We start from the raw sequence: 23,787 nt of genomic DNA, 5'->3' as shown, positions 1-23,787 counted from the left end.
AGTACTTAGCAACACCTTAGACCTTCTGAGATAGATGCCAAGAGAGCAGCCAGAGATATGACAGCTGTGGACACCAGCAAGGGGGTCCAGTGAGGACAAAAGCCTCTTCTTAAAGGTCCACTGCATTCAGTGTGAATCCAGGGGAAGCTGATGAGAAAGATAAAAACTCAGATGACCCCTCTGCCCTATCATGACTCTCCCTTGTATCACGATGCCATCCTGGACCTGATGTGGAATTTGATATTTGAATGGACTGAGTTTGCATAGAGAATTGACTGAGAATTGACCTGTAAGGGACCATGTTCTGGATCAGAAGGAATCTATATGGTGAGATCAGGGCTCACTCCCATCCAGGGACCTTGGACCCAGGAAAGAGGGCCTGTGCTCTGGTCAACTTCGGCTGTCCCCTCCAACAGGATGGGCGTCCTTGGGCTGACGGATGTACCCACTGGAGGCTGCACACGTCCTGGAAGTTGGGTGCTGGGTTTGCGGTATCCCCACACAGGGGTGCTGGGTGCTTCTGAGACCGCATTCTCTTCTTCCATCCTCTTTCCTGGGGCTGCCCTCCCGTGGACAGGAGCTTGGGGTGGAGGGGTGGCCAGAGGATGGCTATTTTTGTGGATGGAGCAGGACACCCGGGCTTCACGTCCGCCTGCATGTGCCCACAGTGCTCAAAGTGCAGGCAGGGCAAGTGGGCTGAGACAGGCTGCCCACACACAGCGCCACGTCTGTAGAGGTTGTAGGAGGAATTTGACTTGCAGACCTGGCCTTCCTGGTGATGGGAGGGTATATTTACCAAGGTGGGAGGATAGAACAAAACTGGATCGTCGTTTGCTTGTTTGATTTATAACTTGTGTTTGGACGTAGCCCATGGGCCTTCATCTGCTCTCTTGCCCCCGGGGCCTGCATGTGTTGGAAGCAGTCCGGCTGCTCTCGATGGAAACGATGCTCTGTCTGGGGCTCCCCCGAGTTCAGTTACAGAGACAGAGGAGGTGGCATTTGTGTGCGTTTGAGCGGTGACTGTATGTTTGAAACCTGTCCTAGATGCGAGAATTTTTGTCTATGAGGTGACTTCTGTTGCTATAAAAAGTTAACATTTAATGCTTGGAGCGTGTTAAACCAAGGAAAAATGCTTGGCTGCTCTGGGTTTTCTCGAGCTTTTGCAGTTGTGGAGCTGGGGAGGGACAGTGGGTGGGAAACAGCGCCCACTCCCCCGTGGGCGTTGCATGAGCGCCGCCCTGATGTTCTCTTGTGGGCACAGCCCTTCCCCCCACTGCTGGCCTTGACTCATGTGCCCTTCAGACCGGCTTTCTGTCCTCCGGCTTGTGATGTCATCATCTCTTTCCTCTGATGCATCGCTCTTCACTTGCTTTCTCCCTTTGGGTACCACGTCCTGTGCGCGTTTTCTTCCCCGTCCACTGCAGTCGGAACCCTCCGGCCTTGGCCTTGTGAATCTTCTGCTCCCCTGCCCTGGGTCCCCTGACTCCACAGCGGGATCCAGGCCAAGCTCACTCTCATTCCTACTGATGGGAGAACAGCCAAAACCGAGGAGTAAGACGTGGCATCACCAACATCCTGGTGTGACCCCAGTCCCCCAGCTGAAGAAGGTTCGAGCTGGAAGGTGTCCTCAAGGTACCTTTTGACTCAGAAACTGCAGCCTGGAGACTCCAGATCTCCACCCCCAACAACATGAGGCTCCCCTGATGGGTGGCCTGGGCCTTTGCCTCTCCCGTGGATTATGTCCTGTAACCTCTCCCCGCCTCAAGAAGCTTGCTTTGTCCAGTTTTTGTTGGCATGCCAAGAAACAAAAGCAGACATCCTTTTCTCCTTATCATATTTTCAGATGTATTTACCCCAAGAAGTGTTAGACAAGAAAGAAAAAAAAAAGAAAGAAAGAAAGAAAAAGAAACTGCTTAATTGTTGCTTTGAAGGAGGGAAGGGTGGTTTGGCTAAAAGCGTTTCCTCCGTGGATATGGCTTTACTGTCGATACGGCTCCTGGACCCCAAATAGATAATCAGGACAGCAAACAATAAAGACGGATCGCTTCAGTCACAGGGAAGCTAATAAAAGTCTATTACTTTTCTAATATCACTCACCTCTATTTACATCAAGGGGGTGTGTGCATTACTGTTTTATTATTCTATTCTACTTACTTATATTTGCTCACACTTTATTAGGAGAGTGAGATGGGGAATCCATCATTTCTGATTGATTCATTTCTTTATCCTGAAGTTGCTTTTCAATCACATATACAACTCATTTCTGAGCACAGTCTCACCGCTATGGATTGAACGTTTGCGTCCTCCAAAATTCATATGTTGAAACCTAACACCCAGTGTGATGGTGTTTGGAGGTGAGGCCTCTGGCGGTGTTGAGGTCATGAGGGTGGAGCCCACATGAATGGCGTTAGTACCTTTATGAAAAAGGGAGCAGAGAGCTCCCTTGCCCCTTCCACCAGGTGAGGACACAGCAAGAAGATGGCCATCTGTAAGCCAAGGAAGTGGGCCTTCACCAGACACCAGAACTGCCAGTGCTGTGACTTGCCCGCCTCCAGAACCCTGAGGAGTACATTCCTATTGTTCATAAGCCACCCTGTCTACAGTATTTCCTTACGGCGACCCCAAAGGACTTAGACACTCACCTCCGGCCATGTGATTTGGAACGAAAACCACCCACCTTGGAAGACCTCATCGTAGACTCAAAGATAGGCTATATGTATTTCTTGCTCTTACTGTCCATATGGACTGACTTCAAAAAATAATTTGAGGTGATTTATAAGCAAATTTAATATGTATAATCAAATTTACATAATGATAATAAAGTCATCCTAATCATTATAATTATAATATAAAATAATAACATAATGATAACACGAGTACATATGTATATAAGATCATGGAATTGGGTCTCTGGCAGCCAACATGTTCCATCTCTGTGGCAGAGAACTTCAGGAAAAGAGACTTTCAGTCACTCTCTGTCCAGCCCTTTGGTCAAGTTACAGACCTGCCCTCTGATCTTTGCTCAGGTCCAGCAGCATCACGGGGCCATCAGACCCCTGACCGCTGAGTCCCGGATGCAGACTCCAGTTTTCATCATTTCTTTCACTATAAACACTCAAGGCTTCGTCTGAACACCACGTGTAAGGTTTAATTTTCTTAACTAGACTTCATATCTGGGCATGTTCCCCAGGCTGTTATACTTGCCTACCCTCCAGTTCTAAGACCATGACCCCCACCAAGTCCACTAACCACCCCCCAGCCCTTCCTTCCAATGGACTTCCAGCAGCGCCCTCACGGCCCACGGCTCCCCTCGGGTGCCTGTTGGTGTCTAGAACTTGACAGCCCTGGATTCTGACAGCATCTTGGTGCTTGTTAGAAATGGAGAGAACTTGAAGGATTAATATCATTACCTTATAAAGATCCAGCCTCTTGTGAAAGATGTTCTTCTCTCCTGGATTGTGGATTTCCAAATGACTTTCATTATCATTCATAATGTAAAGCCTTCCAGGAAGGCCTTCCGCTACCAGACGGTTTTTCCTAGAACATTCCCTTATCAGCTCTGTTCCTTCTACATGCAGAATAAAGGCCTTCTAAGTCTGGTCTTGACCATAATTTGTTTATTTTTCTTTATCTTCTACCACTCCCCTATAAGAATCACCTCTTGTTCAGACTAGTCTTTGGGTGACACCATACAAATACTGTGCTGTAACATTTTCCTCGGCTGTTATCCTTTTCTGAAAAACTGTCACCTCTTCTTCACGGATACACAGCCCTGTTGGACCATATCCTCTCCTGAACTTAATATTTACTGCATCCATTGAATAAATATTTATTGGGCACCTGTTATGGGCAGGAACTTGGTACTAGAGTAAATCGAATAAAACAGTCTTCCCTGCCCTCATTCTAGTATCAATGTTAGCAATGATTAGAAGGAAAAAAAAGAGTTGTTGACTTGAGAAAGGAAGGAAAGAGGACAGCAGAGCGGGAGCTTCGGGTGAGAAAACAAAGCTAAACGCACCTGGGCCTTGGGTTTATATTCCTGTTCCCTGGGAGGGAAAGGGGAAGTTGGGTGAATGGCAGAGGGACTGTTAAATTCTCCCTGCTCTGGTGTGATGTCCTCACGGGTAGAGTAAATGTTGCCGAACCTTGGGTTCTAGGAAGGGGGCTCATTCGTGGCGGTTGGTTTCTCCTTAGCTGAATGCTAGTAGAACTCTAATGAAAGAAGAATGGGGAGTCAGAAACAGGAGATCTGGAACTCCGTGTGATTATATCCTGGGGCACAGAACCCATACAGGAGTCCAGACAAGGAGGGAGTGTATGTGGAATCAAGGCACATCTCGGGGTTGGGGGAAGGACACAGAAAACAGTCATCACACATGAGACAGAAAGAGGGACTCAGGACAGCGGTTTGAGAAGCAGAGCAAAGCGGTTAATGGTCGAAAGAACAGGTAAATGGACAATAAAAGTCAACAGTCCGTCTGTGAATTCCACAGTTCTTCAGTACGTCAGAAGCCATTGCTAAGTCTTAAGGGCTGCAGGTTTATCACTAAGTACTGGATGACCCTGGCGGTGGAGAGGTGATGGGCTGATTCTGCCCAGGGGAGCCTGGGGTGCAGGGTTCAGTGTGCAGCCTGGCTGTGGAGGAGCTAACTAACCTGCGAGACCAGGAATGAGAGTCCGAGTCCAAGGTTCAAGACGAGATATTACAGCAAGTCCCCTACACACGACCCTTCAAGCTGCGAACTTTCAAAGATGCGAACGTGCGCTCGCGTGTCCAAATACGGAAGTTAGTTCACGTGTCCGGCGTACATTGTCATGTGCGTGCGTCCTCTACAACTGGTTGTGCTTTTGTGTACTTTACAGTACTCTGTAGAGTACAGTAGTACAGAATCTTTATTTTCAAGCCCAGGGTGTCCAGAAGCAAGTGTAAAAGCAGCGGTGAGGTACCTGGTACTGCTGAGAGGCACCAAGAGATAATGATGGAAACAAAAGTGAAGATAATTGAGAGAGCAGAGCGAGGCAAAAAGATGTTTTTTATGTATTATTTGTGTGAAAAGTATTATAAACCTAGTACAGTACAGTACTATACAGCCGATTCTGTTAGTTGGGCACCTAGGCTAACTTTGTTGGACTTATGAACAAATTGGACTTAAGAATGTGCTCTTGGAATGGAACTTGTTCGTATGTAGGGGACGTACTGTACCGAAGAAACAAGGACGGGAGCTCCGTAGGACAAAAGTCACGGTGAGGGTGTTTCTGAGTTCCACCGGGACCGCAGTCCTGAGTGACTGGTGAACAGGGACAAGAATCTATCTCAGCCTGCAGGAATAGGTCTCATCTCCTTTCATAATAGCATGGTCTACCAGGTCTCCTGTGATGGAGTGACCCTAAAGGGAGTGGTGGCAGAAACAGGTTTAGAAGTCCAGCTCATGGTCAGAAATCAGAAAGGGGGCATCAAAGCCACAGCCACCTCAGGAACCCAGAGACCTCCAGAGAGCAGGACAGAGGAAAGAAGGGAAGGGCAGCACAGGTAGAATAAAGGCAGTGACTGTTCATTCAGGAATTAATTTTGTTAACGTTATCCTGGATGCTGGAAAAAGGAGAAATTCATAGGGAGCATCTTGCTGGGGTAAAGATCACTCCCCCTGCAGAGGGAGAAAGAAGTCCTGACCAGGGAAAAGGCTCATCAGAAGCCCTTGGTGTGAATTGTTTATCAGGTGGCGATTCTCCCCGAGACCTAGGACTGGGATAGCCAAAGAGCCCAGAGAGGGAGCAATGGGCAGGGGTGTTCATGGGGACAGATGGATAATTAACAATTCTGCTTTCTAACACCTCTGCCCATATTACAGCCTTTAAGTTGACCTTAAAAAACTCTTCCATGGGGTTTCATTCTGGGCTTTCAAGGGAGAGTGATTTTATTCAATGTTTTGATTCGTTTTTAAGACCCTGAGACATTTCTGTTCCTTGATTCTCACCCTCTGTAGAGTAGGACACCACTTAGAAATTTGACAGTATTTTTCCTGAAACATTTTGTCCTTTTGTGATTGTCAAATATTGAATTAGGTCTTGTTAGAGACAGACCAGCAGCTGTCATTGTTGACATTTCCCTTCATTAGGAAGAAACTGAAAGCTGACATTTTCAACCTACCGGCTCCGGTTAAGCTGGTCAGATAAGACAGTTCAGCTTCAGATAAGACAGTGTGGGAAGCAAGGCAATCTTTCCCCTCTCCTGCTCTCCTTACAGAGCTGCCACGAAACCTTCACTGATAAAAACCACTGCACTTCATGGGTGCCAAAGTGTCTCTTCAAGGGGGAGGAAACGAAAAGTATCAGTTGACCCGAGGAGTTGAAGTCCGAATGCATGAAAGAAAGCATTGATTTGATGCCTATGAGATTACTGATTAACTCTAAGATTTGAAATCTGAATGAACGAAGACATTGATTTGAGTCCTGGTTTTGCCTCTTGGTAGTGAGCTCATTTCTCTGGTTCTCACTTTATTTGCAAAACTGGAGAAATAACAATAGCTCCTTTACCTACGCCAAAGGGTTATTACAAGGAGTCAATTAGGTAAAATGTAGAGAGGTGCTTTACAAATGTTAGATTTTACGTTACATACTACATGGGCTTAATGAAATAGGTTATTTGGTCAGATGAATGGAAGGACTTCTGGAATCATTCAAAGGTCATGCAAGAACTGTGGTTGAGGTTTTGGAGAGCTGAAGTCCTATTTCACTCTCCTGGAACTCATTGCTAGGCTAAATTATGAATGTATTTTCTTTTCTTTTTTAAAAAAATTTTTTTTTTCTTCTTTTTTGCGGTACGCGGGCCTCTCACTGTTGTGGCCTCTCCCGTTGCGGAGCACAGGCTCCGGATGCGCAGGCTCAGCGGCCATGGCTCACGGGCCCAGCCGCTCCGCGGCATGTGGGATCTTCCCGGACCGGGGCACGAACCCGTGTCTCCTGCATCGGCAGGCGGACTCTCAACCACTGCGCCACCAGGGAAGCCCTTTTTTAAATTTTTTAATGGAGTATAGTTGATTTACAATGCTGTGTTAGTTTCAGGTGTACAGCAGAGTGATTCAGTTATACAATTACATGTATCTATTCTTTTTTGATTCTTTTCCCATATAGGTTATTACAGAGTACTGAGTAGAGTTCCCTGTGCCATACAGTAGGTCCTTATTAGTTATCTATTTTGGGCTTCCCTGGTGGCGCAGTGGTTGAGGATCTGCCTGCCAATGCAGGGGACACGGGTTCAAACCCTGGTCTGGGAAGATCCCACATGCCGCGGAGCAACTAGGCCCGTGAGCCACAACTACTGAGCCTGTGCGTACAGAGCCTGTGCTCCGCAACAAGAGAGGCTGTGATAGTGAGAGGCCTGCGCACCACGATGAAGAGTGGCCCACACTTGCCGCAACTAGAGAAAGCCCTTGCACAGAAACGAAGACCCAACACAGCCAAAAATAAATATAAAAATAAATAAATAAAATAGTTATCTATTTTATATAGAGTAGTGTGTATATATCAATTCCAATTTGTCCCTCCCCCGCTTCCCCCTTTGGGAACCCTATGTTTGTTTCCTACATCTGTGACTCTATTTCTGTTTTGTAAATAAGTCCATTTGTACCAGTTTTTTAGATTCCACATAGAAGTGGTATCCTATGTTATTTGTCTTTCTCTGTCTGACTTACTTCACTCAGTATGACCATCTCTGGGGCCATCCATCTTGCTCTCTAACCTAATCCCCTCCAAAGTTTGAGACTACAGTTTCGAAACCTTAATCACAGAGAATTATGTGTTTGAAGATTGCGGTTGAGGCAGCTAATACTGTGGTAGCTTGTTTGCATCATTTTGGGTTTTTGAGGGAAAAGGGGGCAAAGTTTGGAAGCAATTGCTTGAAGGTCACAGCAAAATCTGTGAGGTGTATTGACTTAGCTTGAGAAGTAGAATATGAATAAAATTCTCCCACCTACCAAATGGATATTCCAGGGTTTACAGGTAACCCAACTGAAAAAAAAGGAAAAGGTGAACAATGCCTGGTGCAACTCAGAGGTGAAAGTGGAGAGACCCGTCCAGTCTCCTTTTCCACATGGGGAGCCTGTTCCTCACTAATCTTGATTAAATTCAGGATGGGCAATATTGGGTCAAAACTCATGTGAAAAGAGTAAAAGTGAGTATCTTTACTTCCAAATTCTAAGTAAATTAAGGTACAGCTCAGTCCCCACCGGGAATTTACCCAAGTAGGATGTTACAATTTTGAATGTCAAACAATGCAATCAATAAGGTGCTGACTAAAGCTAGTTGCTCATTCTGGGCAGCAAGTGACTTGACTGAAGTCTGTTGCTCTCTGCTCTGCATTAATAAGGCGAAGCTACAGTGCCCACCAAGGAGAACGATCCCCTCTAGCTCTCTGCTGGGCAGCCCAAGCGTGGGCCCCGGCCTTCCGAGCAGAGGGCCGGCCAGCTCTCAGCCTTGCTCAGACCCCTCCACTGGGCAGCCTTGTGCAGCCACAGCCCATCTGGTTGAGGCGACCTGGTATCATTTTGTTTAACTCAGTGTCGAACACATCTGGAGAAAAGACTTGTGAGAGGATTGGTGATGGCCAGTGACGCTTTCAGTTCTGTGGTGGTCATTTGCCTACAGGCACTGCTGTTTGAAGAGGAAGTCACTGTTTTCTCTGAAAATGTTTTCTTCTGTTTGATTATCCCTGAAGCACTACAGCATGTTTCGTCTCTGAGCAGAGAGGGAGGTGGAAATTTCCATGCAATAGTATGAATCCTTACATCTGGGTCCTTATTCCAGTTTCTTACATAAACTTGAGAAAATTATCTCTTGAGCCTGAATTACCTTATTTGTAAAAACACAGATGCTATTATTTATTTCATAGACTTGAGATGAGGATTAAGTGAATCCGCAATACATGGAGGTTTCCTCCCCAGCCCCTGACGCATAGTAATAGGCATTTAACAACTCTAAATTTTCTCCCCACCACCGTGGTGTGGATGAAAGAATGCAGCACAGAATGGGAAGTCAGCAAGCCCAGATTCTAGCAGTAGCTGTTAAATTTATCAGTTGTGACACTGGATAAGTCACATAGACTCTAGTCTAGATTTCTTCTTCTATAAAAACAAGAGGTGTTCTTTTTGATGATAGCCATTCTGACAGGTATGTGATGATATCTCATTGTGGTTTGGATTTGCATTTCCATGATGATTAACGATGTTGAGCACTTTTCACGTGCTTGATGGCCATCTGTATGTCTTCTTTGGAAAAATGTCTATTCAGTTCTTCTGCCCATATTTTAATCAGGTGGTTTGTTTCTGTATTGAGTTGTATGAGCTGTTTATATATGTCGGATATTAATCCCTTATCAGTCATATTGCAAATATTTTCCCCCATTCAGTAGGTTGTCTTTTCATTTTGTTGATGGTTTCCTTTGCTGTGCAAAAAGCTTTTAAGTTTAATTAGGTCCCATTTGTTTATTTTTTATTTTATTTCCTTTGCTTTTGGAGATGGATGCAAAGAAATATTGTTGCGATTTATATCAAAGGGTGTTCAGCCTATGTTTTCCTCTAGGAGTTTTATAATATCCGGTCTTACATTTAGGTCTTTAATCCATTTTGAGTTTACAAATGTTGGTGAGGATGTGAGGAAAAGGGAACCCTCATACACTGTTGGGGGGAATGTACATTGATGCAGCCACTGTGGAAAACAGTATGGAGAGTTCTCCAAAAACAAAAAATAGAGCTACCATATGACCCAGCAATTCCACTCCTGAGTATATATCTGAAAAAAACAAAGACACTAATTCAAAAAGATACATGCATCCCAGTGTTCATAACAGCATTATTTACAGTCGCCAAGACATGGAAGCAACCTAAGTGTCCATCAACAGATGAATGGATAAAGAAGATGTGGTATATATACACAGTGGAATACTACTCAGCTATGAAAAAAGATGAAATTTTGCCATTTGTAGCAACATGGATGAACATGGAGGATGTTAGGCTAAGTGAAATAAGTCAGACACAGGAAGACAAATACTGTATGATATCACCTATATGTGGAATCTAAAAACTACAATAAACTAGTGAATATAACAAGAAAGAAGCAGACCACAGATATAGAGTAACTAGTGCTTACCAGTGGGGAGAGAGGAGATGGGCAATATGGGGATAAGGGATTAAGAGGTACACACTATTAGGTATAAAATAAGCTATAAGGATATATTGTACAACACAGGGAATCTACTCAGTATTTTATGATAACTGTCATTGGAGTATAACCTTTAAAAATTGTGAATCACTATATTGTATGCCTGTAAATTATACAGTACTGTACATCAGCTATACTTCAATTTAATAAATAAATGAGAGGTGGAATTGTCTTTAAGTTTTCTTCTAGCTTGATAAACTTATGCTTATTGGCACATTTTTTTCTGATTCAATTCTAAAATTTAGCACAACATTGTATTTGTTACCCAAGGGTTACTGCCTTTCACATTGTGTCGGCATTCATACTTTATGACACTCCTGTATAGGAAAGATAGTTAGCAAGTTTCCGGGGATCTGCACTCTGTCCCTTGGAAGAATAAAGGAAGATCCTGTCAGTAAATCTGTTTAGAAGGCATCTTACTTTTTTTTTTTTTTAATTAAAACCTGTACTTTTTTTTTAAATTTTATTTATTTATGGCTGTGTTGGGTCTTCGTTTCTGTGCGAGGGCTTTCTCTAGTTGCGGCAAGCGGGGGCCACTCTTCATCGCGGTGTGTGGGCCTCTCACTATCACGGCCTCTCCCGTTGCGGAGCACAGGCTCCAGATGTGCAGGCTCAGCGGCCATGGCTCACGGGCCCAGCCGCTCCGCGGCATGTGGGATCTTCCCAGACCAGGGCCCGAACCCGTGTCCCCTGAATTGGCAGGCAGACTCTCAACTACGCCACCAGGGAAGCCCGGCATCTTACTTTCATGTCACAGGGATACAGCTCTCCGTAACGGACAGGGAGAATCTTATCCCTTTGAACATGGGCTTAGCTTCACAGTGCTGGACTGCAGAACCAGCCCAAAAGAGTCTACATTTGGTGCTTACATCTCAGGAGATGTTCAGTATTTGAAGTTCCAACCTTGAGATGCCTGCCAAAGGGTCATGGCCATTGCTATCCATGCCCTGAGATATTTCTAGGCTAGGTAACAGCACTGAATTCAAACTGATGTGTCTGTGGACGTAGGGGTGTCTGAGAGAATAAATGGACATTTGTATCCTATGAGGCTTTTTCACCCCCAAGTGCAGATACCTTTATTTTTTAAATTTTGGAAATTGATGGTATATAAAAGTGGAAAATAGAGAATCTCAGTCCTGGCTAATGATGGTATACAAGAATTTCATCCATGATGATTAAAACTCTATGTTTTAGAAGCCTTTGGGGAATTGTTGGAGATCTATTTGCAGAAGACGGGCAGACTAAAAGTAATCTCTCCACAGCTGAAAGACAGAATAGAGGCAGATTCTGAAATACACAGCAAAATTGCAAAATTGAAAAACTGCTGAATTGACTGTGGGTACTTAGCACAAGGAAGCATGATCTCCAGAAACCAGTGCAAATTCTCCACAAATTAACTTTGTTTTTAAGGTTGACAGACGCATATATTAGGGCCTGAGTACCTGACATGTTGGGTGGTATATTTCCCATTATCCTTGTGAACAAGTTGGAGAAGTGTGCATGAAACTGCAGCATTCATGTGAATTTACAGAAATCGAGCATTTCCATCAATCAGCATGAACTTCCAAGGATTCTGGAGGACCTGGAGATTATGAGGGTAGAACTGGAGATATTTAGCATGGAGAAGAAACAAGTTTCTTTGTTCTGCCTTGAGAGGGCCAGGCATGGTAGCTGTTTTCAAAGATCTTTAACAGCTCTGTCATTGAAGAGGAATTTAGACATTCCTTGTGTTTCAAGTAGGACAATTTGGGATGAGGAAGGTAGAATTTTCTTAATCCACCGGAAAATGTTCCTGTCAGCCAGTCTAGTGGAAGGGACAGTGTTTTGAGGTAGCAAATATGACTTCCCTGGTGAGTTCAAGAGGAAGGTGGCCCAACATGGGTGCAACTAGAGATGATCATACTAAGTGAAGTAAGCCAGAAAGAGGAAGACAAATACCACAGGATATCACTTATATGTGGAATCTAAAACATGGCACAAATGAACCTATCTACAAAACAGAAACAGACCCGCATAGAGAACAGACTCATGGTTGCCAAGGGGGAGGGGATGGGTGGGTGGGTGGGTGGGACAGGGATGGGCTGGGAGTTTGGGGTTAGTAGATTCAAACTGTGACATTTAGAATGGATAAACCACAAGGTTCTACTGTATAGCACACGGAACTATATCCAATCTCCTGGGGTAAACCATAATGGAAAACAATATAAAAAAAGAATGTATATATGTGTAGAACTGAGTCACTTAGCTGAATAGCAGAAATTAGCACAACACTGCAAATCAACTCTACTTCACTAAAAAAAAAAGGAGGAGGCTGGTCATCTGTGTTGGATGCTGTCTAGGGGGTGCTTGCATTAAAGGGAAGTTGGATAAGATAATTCTTTCTGGTTCTCTCTAAACTTTCAGATGCCGAGATAAGGTTGAAGAAATAAGTTAGTGGTCAGAAAGCAAAGGAATATCTTCCCCTTTCTCATCATGACTAAAGGAGCATATTATGTTTTGTCACACAGAAAAGACTGCAATTCCCAAGTGCCCTGCACTAGAAATAAACCAGGAATAAGGAAACCTGCTAAAAGCTATGAATACCAAGAATTTTCCAAGAGCATTATGCCATGGTTATAAGCTACCGGTAAAGGAGAATAGTTCTTTTTTTTTTCAAAAGACAAGAATATTTACCAAATATATCCAATCTGATCAGAATTGTCACTGTTCCAGATAATCTGAACTGTGGATACTGCACTGTCTCTCATATTCTAGGAGTGGTTTGTCTGAAAACTAGATCTCTTTGCACATGTAAGTAATTTTTTCCTTAGAGGTCAAAGTTGTCTATGAGTTTTTCTTTTCCTTCCTAGTCAGGTTGATGAAGGTTTTGATTCCCAGTTTAGGAAGTTGATAGATTTTGAACTCTTCTGACTGTGTAACCTATGTTAAGAAACACCATTTATATCATGACCTGGGATCATATATGCATTATAACTGAAATCAAATAGCTGAGAAACAATAGCTATACGTACATACCCGTATAATACTCTGAAATTTTCAATTCAGTTCCTTAATTGTTAAATACTGTTCATGTCCCTCTAATTTCAGAGGATTTCCAGGTTGAAAAACACTACTGGAGTCATTAGTTGGAGAAAACTCCAACAATGGTAGAATCAATGGGAGAATTCAGGTCTTCTCATTCAGGACATTTGATCAACTTGCTACAGAAAGACAATCTTTGCATATATATTGTCAGAAAGGTCCTGGAATTTGCAATACGTTTCCATGTTACTCTGCAGTTCCTTTCTTCCCGACTTTTCTGCCTACTCTCCCCCTACCACCCCACCCCCGAGGAAATCCTCATAGCTACCAGTGGAAAATATGAAAGGCTTGAGAGATGTATACGTAGACCACGTTCGTTCTGTGTATCTTAAAGCTTTACATCTAGAGAAGCAAGTTTTCGCTGAAAGCACGTCTGTTTATGCGTACATTCAGGTGGCCGCCGAGATAATGGAATTGCTGACACACTGCTCAGAGCCTCTTGGGTAACTAAGCATTCTTTTATTATCAGGAAGGCAAATGCAGTTTCGAAGATCAAAGTGGACAGCCCCTGGAAGCTACATTTTTTACAAAAGGCTAAAGTGTCTGCCTTCCTAGGAATCAAAGGGACTTAAAACAGAAAGGCAGTCGTACTGGACAGAATGCCATTGTTGACAGGATGGCAACCACCTAAGTAGGTGAGAGGAACAAGAGGTAGTTTAATTCTGAAAGTTAGCACCTCTGCCAGCTCTGGGGTTAAGCAAGGTGGCCGATACTCTGATAGCCATAGCTGGGGTCTGCCTGACAAAAATTTCAACTGTCAGTGCAGGGACCGAGAATATTTCTGGAATTTTCACCATTTGAAATTCCTTTGGTAGCATTTTGATCCCACATCTTCAGAAAGCAGGGGCCCCACTGTTACAGTGGAAGTAAAGTAGAAGGTCGTTATAATCCAGTCACGATTACAGTACTTACTGGAAAAGTTATCATGGATGAATCCTTGCTCTCCAACATGGCAAACTTGAATAGTAGCTACAGGACCATGGCTATTCTGCCGTCAGCTGGCATGTAATAACAGATCCACCGTGTTTAGGGTCCTTCTGTATCCTCTCGACACCCACCTGACTTTAAATCCCACCCTAAGCCCCTTTGCCAAGACTTTCAGATGGTTACCTTCAGAGATGTCTAAAGATCATCTCTCAGCTGGGCCCACATCACAAGCTTACTAGAAACTCCTTCCCCTGGATTACTAAAAAACTTCCCTGGAGGTTTTCAATCTCCTTTAAATCTTGGCTGAAGTATTCCGAAGAGTAACAATGGGCTTCATCGTTCTAAAAAACTCCCCAGGAATTTACGCATCTGAAGAGGCCTCTTTCAGAAATTCTGGATACTTAATGAGTGCGCTTATTACAAAAGAAATGATTTCCCTTCGTTTTTACCAGGCTAATGTCTTTTGAAATCCCCTTTGCTTTCCCAAGAGTTTATCTTCTTAGAGAATAGAATCGGAAGAAACATTTTCCTGATGTTTATCAAATGTTTACTGTAATTTAAAGTGAGTCACTGAAGTAATTTTTGCACTTGGGAGTTTCTCTACTGTAAACTTTTATAGCCCGTGTTATTCAGGAATAGACAGTATTGATTTTTGTTGATGTTGACTGGTATGAGCTGTTTATATATTTTGGATATTGACCCCTTATTGGTCATATCATTTGCAAATATTTTCTCCCATTCTGTAGGTTGTCTTTTCATTTTGTTCATGGTTTCCTTCGCTGTGCAAAAGCTTTGAAGTTTAATTAGGTCCCAGTTGTTTATTTTTGCTTTTATTTTCTTTGCTTTAGGAGGTGGATCCAAAGAAATATTACTGTGATTTATATCAAAGGGTGTTCTGCCTACGTTTTCCTCTAGGACTTTTATAGTATCTGGTCTTACATTTAGGTCTTTAATCCATTTATTTCTGTATATGGTGTTAGAGAATCATACAAATCAACATCAAAAAAGCAAACAACCCAATTAAAAAAATGGGCAGAAGACCTGAATAAACATTTCTCCACAGAGGACATGCAGGTGGCCAAGAGGCTCATGAAAAGATGTTCAGTATCACTAATTACCAGGGAAATGCAAATCAAAACCACAATGAGATATCACCTCACACCTGACAGAATGGCCATCATCAAAAAACACCCCAAATAACAAATGTTGGCAAGGATGTGGAGAAAAGGAAACCCTCATACACTGTCAGTGGGAAGGTAAATTGGTGCAGCCACTGTGGAAAACAGCGTGGAGGCTTCTCAAAAAACTAAACATAGAAATACCATATGACCTGGCAATTCCACTCCTGCGTATATATCCGAAAAAACACCCCCAAACACTAATTTGAAAAGATCCATGCACCCCAGTGTTCACAGCAGCATTAGTTATAATAGCCAAGATATGGAAGCAATGTAAGTGTCCATCAATACATGAATGGACACAAGATACATCCATGGTATATATATACAATGGAATACTACTCAACCATATAAAAGAATGAAAGCTTGCCATTTGCAGCAACATGGATGGACTTGGAGGATGTTATGCTAAGTGAAATAAGTCAGACAGAGAATGACAAATACTGTATGATATCACTTATATGTGGAGCCCAAAAAGTACAACAAACTGGTGACTATAACAAAGAAGAAACAGACTCTCAGGTATAGAGAACAAACTAGTGGTTACCAGTGGGGACAGGGAAGGGGGGAGGGGCAATACAGGGGTAGGGGTGTAAGAGGTATAAACTATTAGGTATAAAATAAGCTACAAGGATATATTGTACAACACAGGGAATCTAGCCAATATTTTATAGTAACTATAAATGAAGTATAATCCTTAAAAATTGTGAATCACTATATTGTATACCTGTAACATATATATTGTACAGCCACTATACATCAATAAAAAATATATTAGAAAAAACAGTATTGATTTTAATGCATATTAAATAGAATCTTAGAGAGTGTGCAAAGCCTTGATCTAGACACTTCTTTTGTACTAAGAAAAAATATAATAGTTTTAAAGTTATAAAGGTTTTAAGGATATCAAAAGGGTGAAGTATGAGGAATAGATAATAGCCTGCCTTGGGCAATCTCTGGGTAACTTTTGGAAAAAGTTCACCATTAACCATTAATGGTCCTAATAGTTTGTCAGCAGAGCCATAGTTTTTTCTTTTTCTTGACATAGACAGTTCTCCTGTCCACATTGGAAAGAAAGAATTTAGCTTTGTAGAAATCAATAGATTACTGTAAACTTATATCTGTATAGAACTAAACTGGGGGCAATATCATCAAAGATCATCTACTCTGGGTCTGTCATTTGACTGAATTCCCCAAGTTTAAGTTCTGGGAGCAGCTGCTCGTCCGAAACATGGCCCTCCTTTATAAAGAAGCAATTCCCAGCAGGGCATGGAACCTAGGCCTAAATACTGGTTCATATTTTATATCATTCCCTAATGAAGAAAGGTAAAATAGTTCATTTAAATAATCCTTTAGGGAAAAGCAGAAAGAACAGAGGGAACTGAAAATGAGGAAAGAACCTCGAAGAGAATGGCTGAAAGGGACTGCATCCCTTTTCCGTGCATTTGCTGTGAACTCTGCCTTTACTGATTCTCATACCGCACACGCCCTCTCACACTCAGAAAGTCCAAGAATGTACTCAGCACAGCTTGTGATTTTGCACAACTTGTAGGTCTGCCCTTTCCCCAGTGTTTTGCATACTTTGGCCACCCGTTTGATTCCATTTCATTAGAGATGGGTCTCCAGCTGACACACGCCTGAGTTAGCTGCCCCTTCTCCCTTGGACCCTCCCTCAGCTGCTACTCACTCAAAAGGGTCGCTGGGATCCGCCCTCTGCAGCTCTGGAGGGATGGGAATCCTCTTGTAGTACATTTCCCAGTCAAAGGCACCGCGCATGGCATCCCCGGCCTGGGCCTCGTACCCAAAGTGATTGTGGTCAATGACATCGATCATGGGGCACACGATGGTTTTGTGGTTGAGTGCAATTTGGTCTGAAAAACGAAAGCACGGAATAGGAAATGACACGCCTGCCCGGGTCATCTCTCATTTTTCTGCCAAGAGAAGCCCTTCCTAACGCGTCGTGCTCGCGGTCTGCTTCCCTGTCGCCTTCAGAGCACTTTGCAGAATCTCTGCTTGAATGCTGGGCTTAACGTGATGGGACAGTGATTAGGTGCAATTAGTGTTGTGGTATCTTCCTCGAAGAAAGTGATGTCCCAGAGATACCTGGAGAAGAGCGTTTAGCTCTCCCTCTGTCACAGTTTTGCTCTGACCTATCCCCAATCTGTCATTTTACAGTGCACCCAACATGCGTGGAGTATAAACAGTCCTCGTGTTCCTTCAAGCATACAGCTAGAGCCTGCTGAGAAAATACTGGCCTGCTTTCTGGAGGTTCCAAAATGTAAATATTTAACTTCATGGGTTTTTTTTTTTAGCATCTCATCTTACAATGGCCATGATGGCTGTCCCTCCACCGCCCCCCAAATGCTGGCAGATTATACACAGAATTCTTTGCCCTCAGGCTTACCAGAGATTTTGCCAAGTCCTATTTTGCTACTCTTCTTTAATATAGACTCCGTTTATCAAAGCCATACATTTTTATCTTCTCTCATCATATCTGAAAATACGTTAGATGGCCTGATTCTACTGCTGCTATTCCTGCTACTGTTCAATTCTTGAGCAACTACTAAGTATACTCAGGCTGTTCCTAACCCTCCTAGCAACCCAGTGAGGTTGTTCTTATCATCATTCCAAGTTTACACATGAGAAACTGAGCTCAGAGAAGTTAAATAACTTGTCCAAGGTCGCTCATCTTTTGGCGGCAAGAATTAGGATGCAATCCCTGCTTAATGGTCCTGTGCTAAGGTCTGGGGTCTTTCCAGTTGGCCATGGTGCTTCTCTGAGGCAGAAAGGAGACTTATTTTCCAGTTGCACCTCCAGCTCCTCCCTTGTAGATGTTATTATGTGAGACCTGAACAGCCAGTGCTGGGAAGGGCATGTACAGGTACTTTGGCTGACCTAGAACAGCTACGTGTGAAGTGTTGTCTTCCCAACAATGTGCATTTCTTCAGTATTTACTACAACAAACTAATAGTGTCAGACAGGCAGAACTTTTACGTGCAAACACCTGCTTTCTGGTTCTTTGGAAGACCTTTGGATGTGGCGTGTGGAATAAAATACATTTAAGTATCTTTAAAAAAGAAAAGACATAATTTAGAAATAATGAGGTTTGGCTATTTCAGCATCATTATTCTGAAGACACTGATAAGGCAGGGCATGGAAACCACAGAATCCTATGGAAGATCTCCCCCCAGATCTACCTTTCTCTCTCCCTTTCTTTTTTTTCCCCTTTCCTTCCTTCCTTCCTTCCTTCCTTCCTTCTTTCCTTCTTTCCTTCTTTCCTTCTTTCTTTTTCTTTCTCTCTCTGTCTTTCTTTCTTTCTTCTTTCTTTCTCTCTCTCTCCCTTCCTTCCTTCCTTTCTCTTTCTTTTTCTTTCTTTCTTTCTTTCTCTCTCTTTCTTTCTTTCTTTCTCTCTCTCTCTCCCTTCCTTCCTTCCTTCCTTTCTCTTTCTTTTTCTTTCTTTCTTTCTCTCTCTCTTCCTTCCTTCCTTCCTTCCTTCCCTCTTTTTCTTTCTTTCTCTTTCATTCATTCATTCACTCCTTAAGTTAATCCCACCAAGAGCTCTGTGGGCATCATTTTCACCTGGGCAAGCCTTGCAGTGGGCTTTAGTCTTTAAGTGGCATTCCCCCATAGATGTCTTTGACAGAGGAGACCATCATTACTGTGTCCAAAGTATTTCTTCTATCACCTCTGCAGGTACTTGAGTATTAAGGTTTCAGTGACTTTCTTCAGTCAAATTCAGAATCAGGTTGATTTACAAGTTCCTTGACCAACAAGGAGTCTCAAGGTGACCCGAAGAGAATTAGTCTGTTAAACTGTCAACTTTCCCTTCAGATTTCCTCTCAGCTCTCATCCAGCAGCACCAGCTCTGGTGAAAGTAGCATGACTAATTTTTCATCTAAGGCTTGTGCCTACATTTCAATTTCCAGGGATCAAACAAACAGACTCTTAATGGGAAATTGAAATTCAGGTAAAACCCCAAGGTGAAACATGAACCAAGAAACTGTGTGGCTCCCCCCTTTTTTTTTCCATTTTGGAGGATGTGTCAAGACACTGATAGAGGAAAATAAAAACAGATAGTGATCCTGAGCATGAATCATTTCTTACCCATCAGGCCTACAGGAAATGAAATGCTTCCATGAGAAAAAGTGGGCTTCTCTGTCTTTTCCCTCTTTTTTCCTTTTTTTTTTTTTGTTAGGTGCATATGAACAATCAGAGCCTTGATAATTGGCATTTAGGGCTTGCTTTGGTTCATAAATAAATTAGGCCTTGTGCTGACTTGAGTATTCAGCACCATATAGGTCAAATTCCGTTTAAGGGAAACTGATGGTTGCTGATGAAACTCTAAATTGCTATGTCCTTGGACAAGCCACTTTTAATTAAAAGCTCAGAGGAATCTCTGGCCATTAGGAGCCTAGAAACATCCCTGTTGATGAGGGTGTCTGGGCGGTTGTCTGCGGGGCAGAGTGTGGCTCTGAGATGCCCTGGAGCCTTAGTTGCTGGTCATTTCCTGTTTCAAATGCAACACAATTTCCATTGATTTTTTCCCCCACATCGTTTACTAATGGAGCTTTGCTGCTTCTATCGGAAATCCTGCAGGTTCTCAATAGAAAATGATTCTTTCTGAGGCATCTATTGTGAAGGAGGTTGTTAACTGGCTTTAGCTCCAAGGCCAGGGATATAGTTACAATAAAAGTTGATTTAGTGAAATGTGGAAGAACAGAAAGGAGCTCAATATGTGCGCACCAAGAACTTTTTAGAAACACACTTTTTCCCTCAGCCTTACAATTGATTCCTTAGCTACTACTGGGCTTGATCTCTGACTTAACTGTGAAATTAAAAAAATACTGGTGCTTGGACTGAACCTCATGCAGGTTTCCGAGCTTGAGTGGTTTTCAGGACTTTGGTGTTTCTAACAGTTCAAGTGATAGTCTTCTAGTGATCATTTAAGATGTATCACCTGGACAGCAGCTCTGAGTGAGGGATTGTGTGTAAACATGATGGGGGGGGTCGTATATTTAGGGAGCTAAGCTGGTGCAGGAGTGGAAAAGAGAATGGCCTTATAAATCCTGGGAAAATGTCAGTGTGCTTTTAGTTTAACTGTATTCTGGGGCTGAATACTCTTCTCATCTCTTAACAGTCCTATAACACTTGCTAAACTCTGTGTGTGTGTGTGTGTGTGTGTGTGTGTGTATTTTAATCATACTGTGCTTATAGGTAGTATAATGAATACTTTTTCCTTTTAGTGTTAGTGAATGTCTAAGATAAAGAAATCAAACCTTAAGTTAGACTGCAGTTGGTATTACCTAAAATGTCAATTTCAATGTGGTTTTCTAGTTACCTATACGTCCCAGCAATAGTTAAGATAGAATTCACCGCTCCCACTGTAAACCTCGTAAAAGGGGTCTCTAGCCTTTGTCGATGGCGGATGACACAGAAGGGCACGGCACCCTCCCCCGCCTCCCCCGGAGGCCCCGGGGGCTGAGGGTCACTCACTGAGGAGCGGGGGAAGCCAGTTGACGTTGACCTCGCAGTGGGAGTCCAGGAACGTAAGGACCTCGCCTCTGGCCATGGACGCCCCCAGGAGTCGGGTCCGGATCAGCCCTTCCCTTTTCTTGGTGCGAACAATCCTCACTTTGGAAAACCGAGCCATGTATTCTTCCAACTTCTCCTTCAGGTGTTCTGGGAAGGAGGGAGAAGAACGGGTACAGAAAGAACACAGGACATTAGTTGTAGCAGAATTACTCCCGGGCGTCTGTGTGTGGAGAGCGTGAACGGTGAAGCCCGGCGGAAGCCCATCTTCTCCTCATTTCATCGCAAGGGGAAAGATGAGTAAGATTTCATGCCTAGAGGTCTCTATACCTTACAAGTTGCAGAATGCTCCACAGGATGCAAACGCCGCCCTTTGGACACTGACCCGCTGGCACTCCACCTTGTGGTTTCTGTGGACCAGGGGCCACCAGACTGCAGCCTCGCCAGCCTGCACCCAGGTGGGCATCCGCCCTGGGTCCCTGCTGGTGAAGTCAGGTGAACGTTCCAGCATATGGGCTCTTGCCAACAAGAGGGCCCTTTCTGGCAACGCTTTGCCTAGTGTTCTCTGTGTTGAAAATACTGCATGTAAAAACCACAGGAAAGAAAAAAATACCTCTCAAATCAACAGGAAGCAAACAGATTTTCCCTCCTGTGAGGCAATAGCAAACTGGCACGCAAGTTCAGCCCATGGCTCCTGATTTGAAGTGGAAAGTGACTGATTTGCTGTTACAATTAGATGTGAAGAGGGATAGGCAGATGAGATGCTACGTAATCACTGTGGGCTTAGGTCTTTAAGATTAGAAAACAAAAATTTGGAAATCTTTCTTTGCCTAATAAAAAACAAACAGCGGGAACAAAATCAAATCAGATAACTTATTTACAGACTAAAACACTTCCTACTGGCTGTGATAAAATGCATTAATCTCTCAGTTCTTTTTTCAAGCCAAATAAGTGTGTTTTGGTGGCTTGCTTTCTGTGGGATATATACTCGTCTCTGCTTTCAGTCTCCTGCACGTAAAACATTAGGAGGGCTCTCCTGGAGCTTCTAACAAGCATAGTCTAATATTAATTGAAACAGCATCTTAGCATGCTGTTTGTTCTGTAGGTTTCACTTTCAAACTTTCTCTGCGTGTTTGCATCAAGGACAGTATTATTATTGTCTCCTCCTACGATCTGTAACAATAGGGATTCATGGAAGGATTTATGATCTCTTTCCTGCTCTCCAATTTAACAGATGTCAGAATTACTCCGCAATGGAGTTTCTCTGCATGCAAGCGTTTACCCTTATTCCTTTTTTGGTGCGCCACATGGCACGTGGGATCTTAGTTCCCCGACCAGGGACCGAACCCCCACCCCCTGCATTGGGAGCGTGGAGTTCCAGCCACTGGACCGCCAGGGACGTCCTTATCCTTGTTTTTATTGCTTCTGATTATTGGTGAAGTGATTAAAAAATTCTCAATTTCCTTTATTTTTCTTGACTGTCCTATAAATATGTTTTACCAATGGGTCAGTTAAAATATTTCACATTCTAATTTTTACCGTAAAAGAATGCTGGTGGGGTCTTCCAAAAGAATATTTTAGATCAAAATATGCCCCCCTCTATTTTGTTTTCCCTGTAATGAACAGAGATCTGCAGATCAGACTCTAGAGTGCAAAGTTTACAGGATTTGGAGTCAGGCCAGGCCTGGGTGGGAAGTCTGTGATGATGAAGGATGTGAGTAGGTGCTGCAAACTCCCTAAACCTGACTCGGGGGGAATTTTTGTCCTCTTAGAGGGTGGAGGAAGGTCAAGCTTTTGACTACAGACCTGAAAGTGCTCATTCAGTAAACATTTATTAAACCAATAATTGGAGACCCCAGTAAATCACCTGTACTTAGGAAGAGAAACAGCATTTCTTCTTCTTTTTTAAATATTTATTTATTGGCTGGCTGCATAGGGTCTTAGTTGCGGCACGTGGGATCTTTCGTTGTGGCATGTGGGTCATGGCGGTGCGTGGGCTTCTTTCTAGTTGTGGCTCACAGGCTCCAGAGCGCATGGGCTCTGTAGTTGTGGCGTGTGGGCTTAGTTGCCCCGTGGCATGTGGGATCTTAGTTCCCTGACCAGGGATCGAACTGGCGTCCCCTGCCTTGCAAGATGGATTCTTAACCACTGGACCACCAGGGAAGTCCTAGAAACAGCATTTCTAAATAGCTGAAGGAATGCCTTAGAATGCTAAGTTTGAAAGATGAAAAATATAGACTTTTGTATTTCTCAGTGAGCTTTGGATAATTCACCGTCTTCCGTTTATTGCCAACTTAAAGCGAAACACTTTCGGCTAGCCATGAACGAGCTGGTATGAGTTGATGGCTGTGTGGTAGAGTCTCACCTAGGAGGCTGGCTGTCCCGTGTCTCTCTCTGCTTTGAGCCAGGTGTGCTGTGCCCCCTCCCTTTGGCTCTCTCCTCCCCTCTCCACTGTGTGCAAGCTCCAAGGAAGATTCCCAAGGGCTGTACAGCCCAGTGCCGCCTCTGAGGGAGCCTGGAGCTTACTGTCTTGTTAGGGAAATGAAGCAGAGGCCCGCCGTCCAGGTGTGCTATCAAAGATAAGTGATCGGTGATCCGTACGAGGGCTCTGTGGGTACCAGTTGTGAAAGGCCTGTGTTCTATTAGGACTTCGCACGGTAATCAATGTTTAGGAAAACTTTATAATCTCATTCCTGTAATGTATTCAGGCATTGAAATCCTTCCGTGTCACCAACATACCAACAAGAATCACTCTCTAAGTTTATGTGTAAATCAGTAGTTTGGACCACAGGACATACCGTCTTGTGGAAACAGTGTCCCCACAGTCGTAGGGGACTGAAAATAGATCATGCACATT

General features: G+C 43.5%; 1 protein-coding gene across 1 annotated transcript in view; it reads right to left on the bottom strand.

Annotated features, from left to right (window-relative positions):
• GALNTL6 (polypeptide N-acetylgalactosaminyltransferase like 6) overlaps positions 1–23,787 on the bottom strand; it is a 1,145,577-nt gene that overhangs the window by 179,966 nt on the left and 941,824 nt on the right. Inside the window, exons 5-6 of the mRNA XM_033857546.2 lie at positions 20,895–21,080; positions 17,089–17,272 (exon numbers count right to left, since the gene is read on the bottom strand). Of these exons, the coding sequence (XP_033713437.1) occupies positions 17,089–17,272; positions 20,895–21,080 (370 nt within the window). The remainder of the gene's footprint in view (positions 1–17,088; positions 17,273–20,894; positions 21,081–23,787) is intronic.

Source organism: Tursiops truncatus, chromosome 6 (genome assembly GCF_011762595.2).
Source record: "Tursiops truncatus isolate mTurTru1 chromosome 6, mTurTru1.mat.Y, whole genome shotgun sequence".
Lineage (NCBI taxonomy): Eukaryota > Metazoa > Chordata > Mammalia > Artiodactyla > Delphinidae > Tursiops > Tursiops truncatus.
This window is presented reverse-complemented; position numbering and strand designations above follow the sequence as displayed.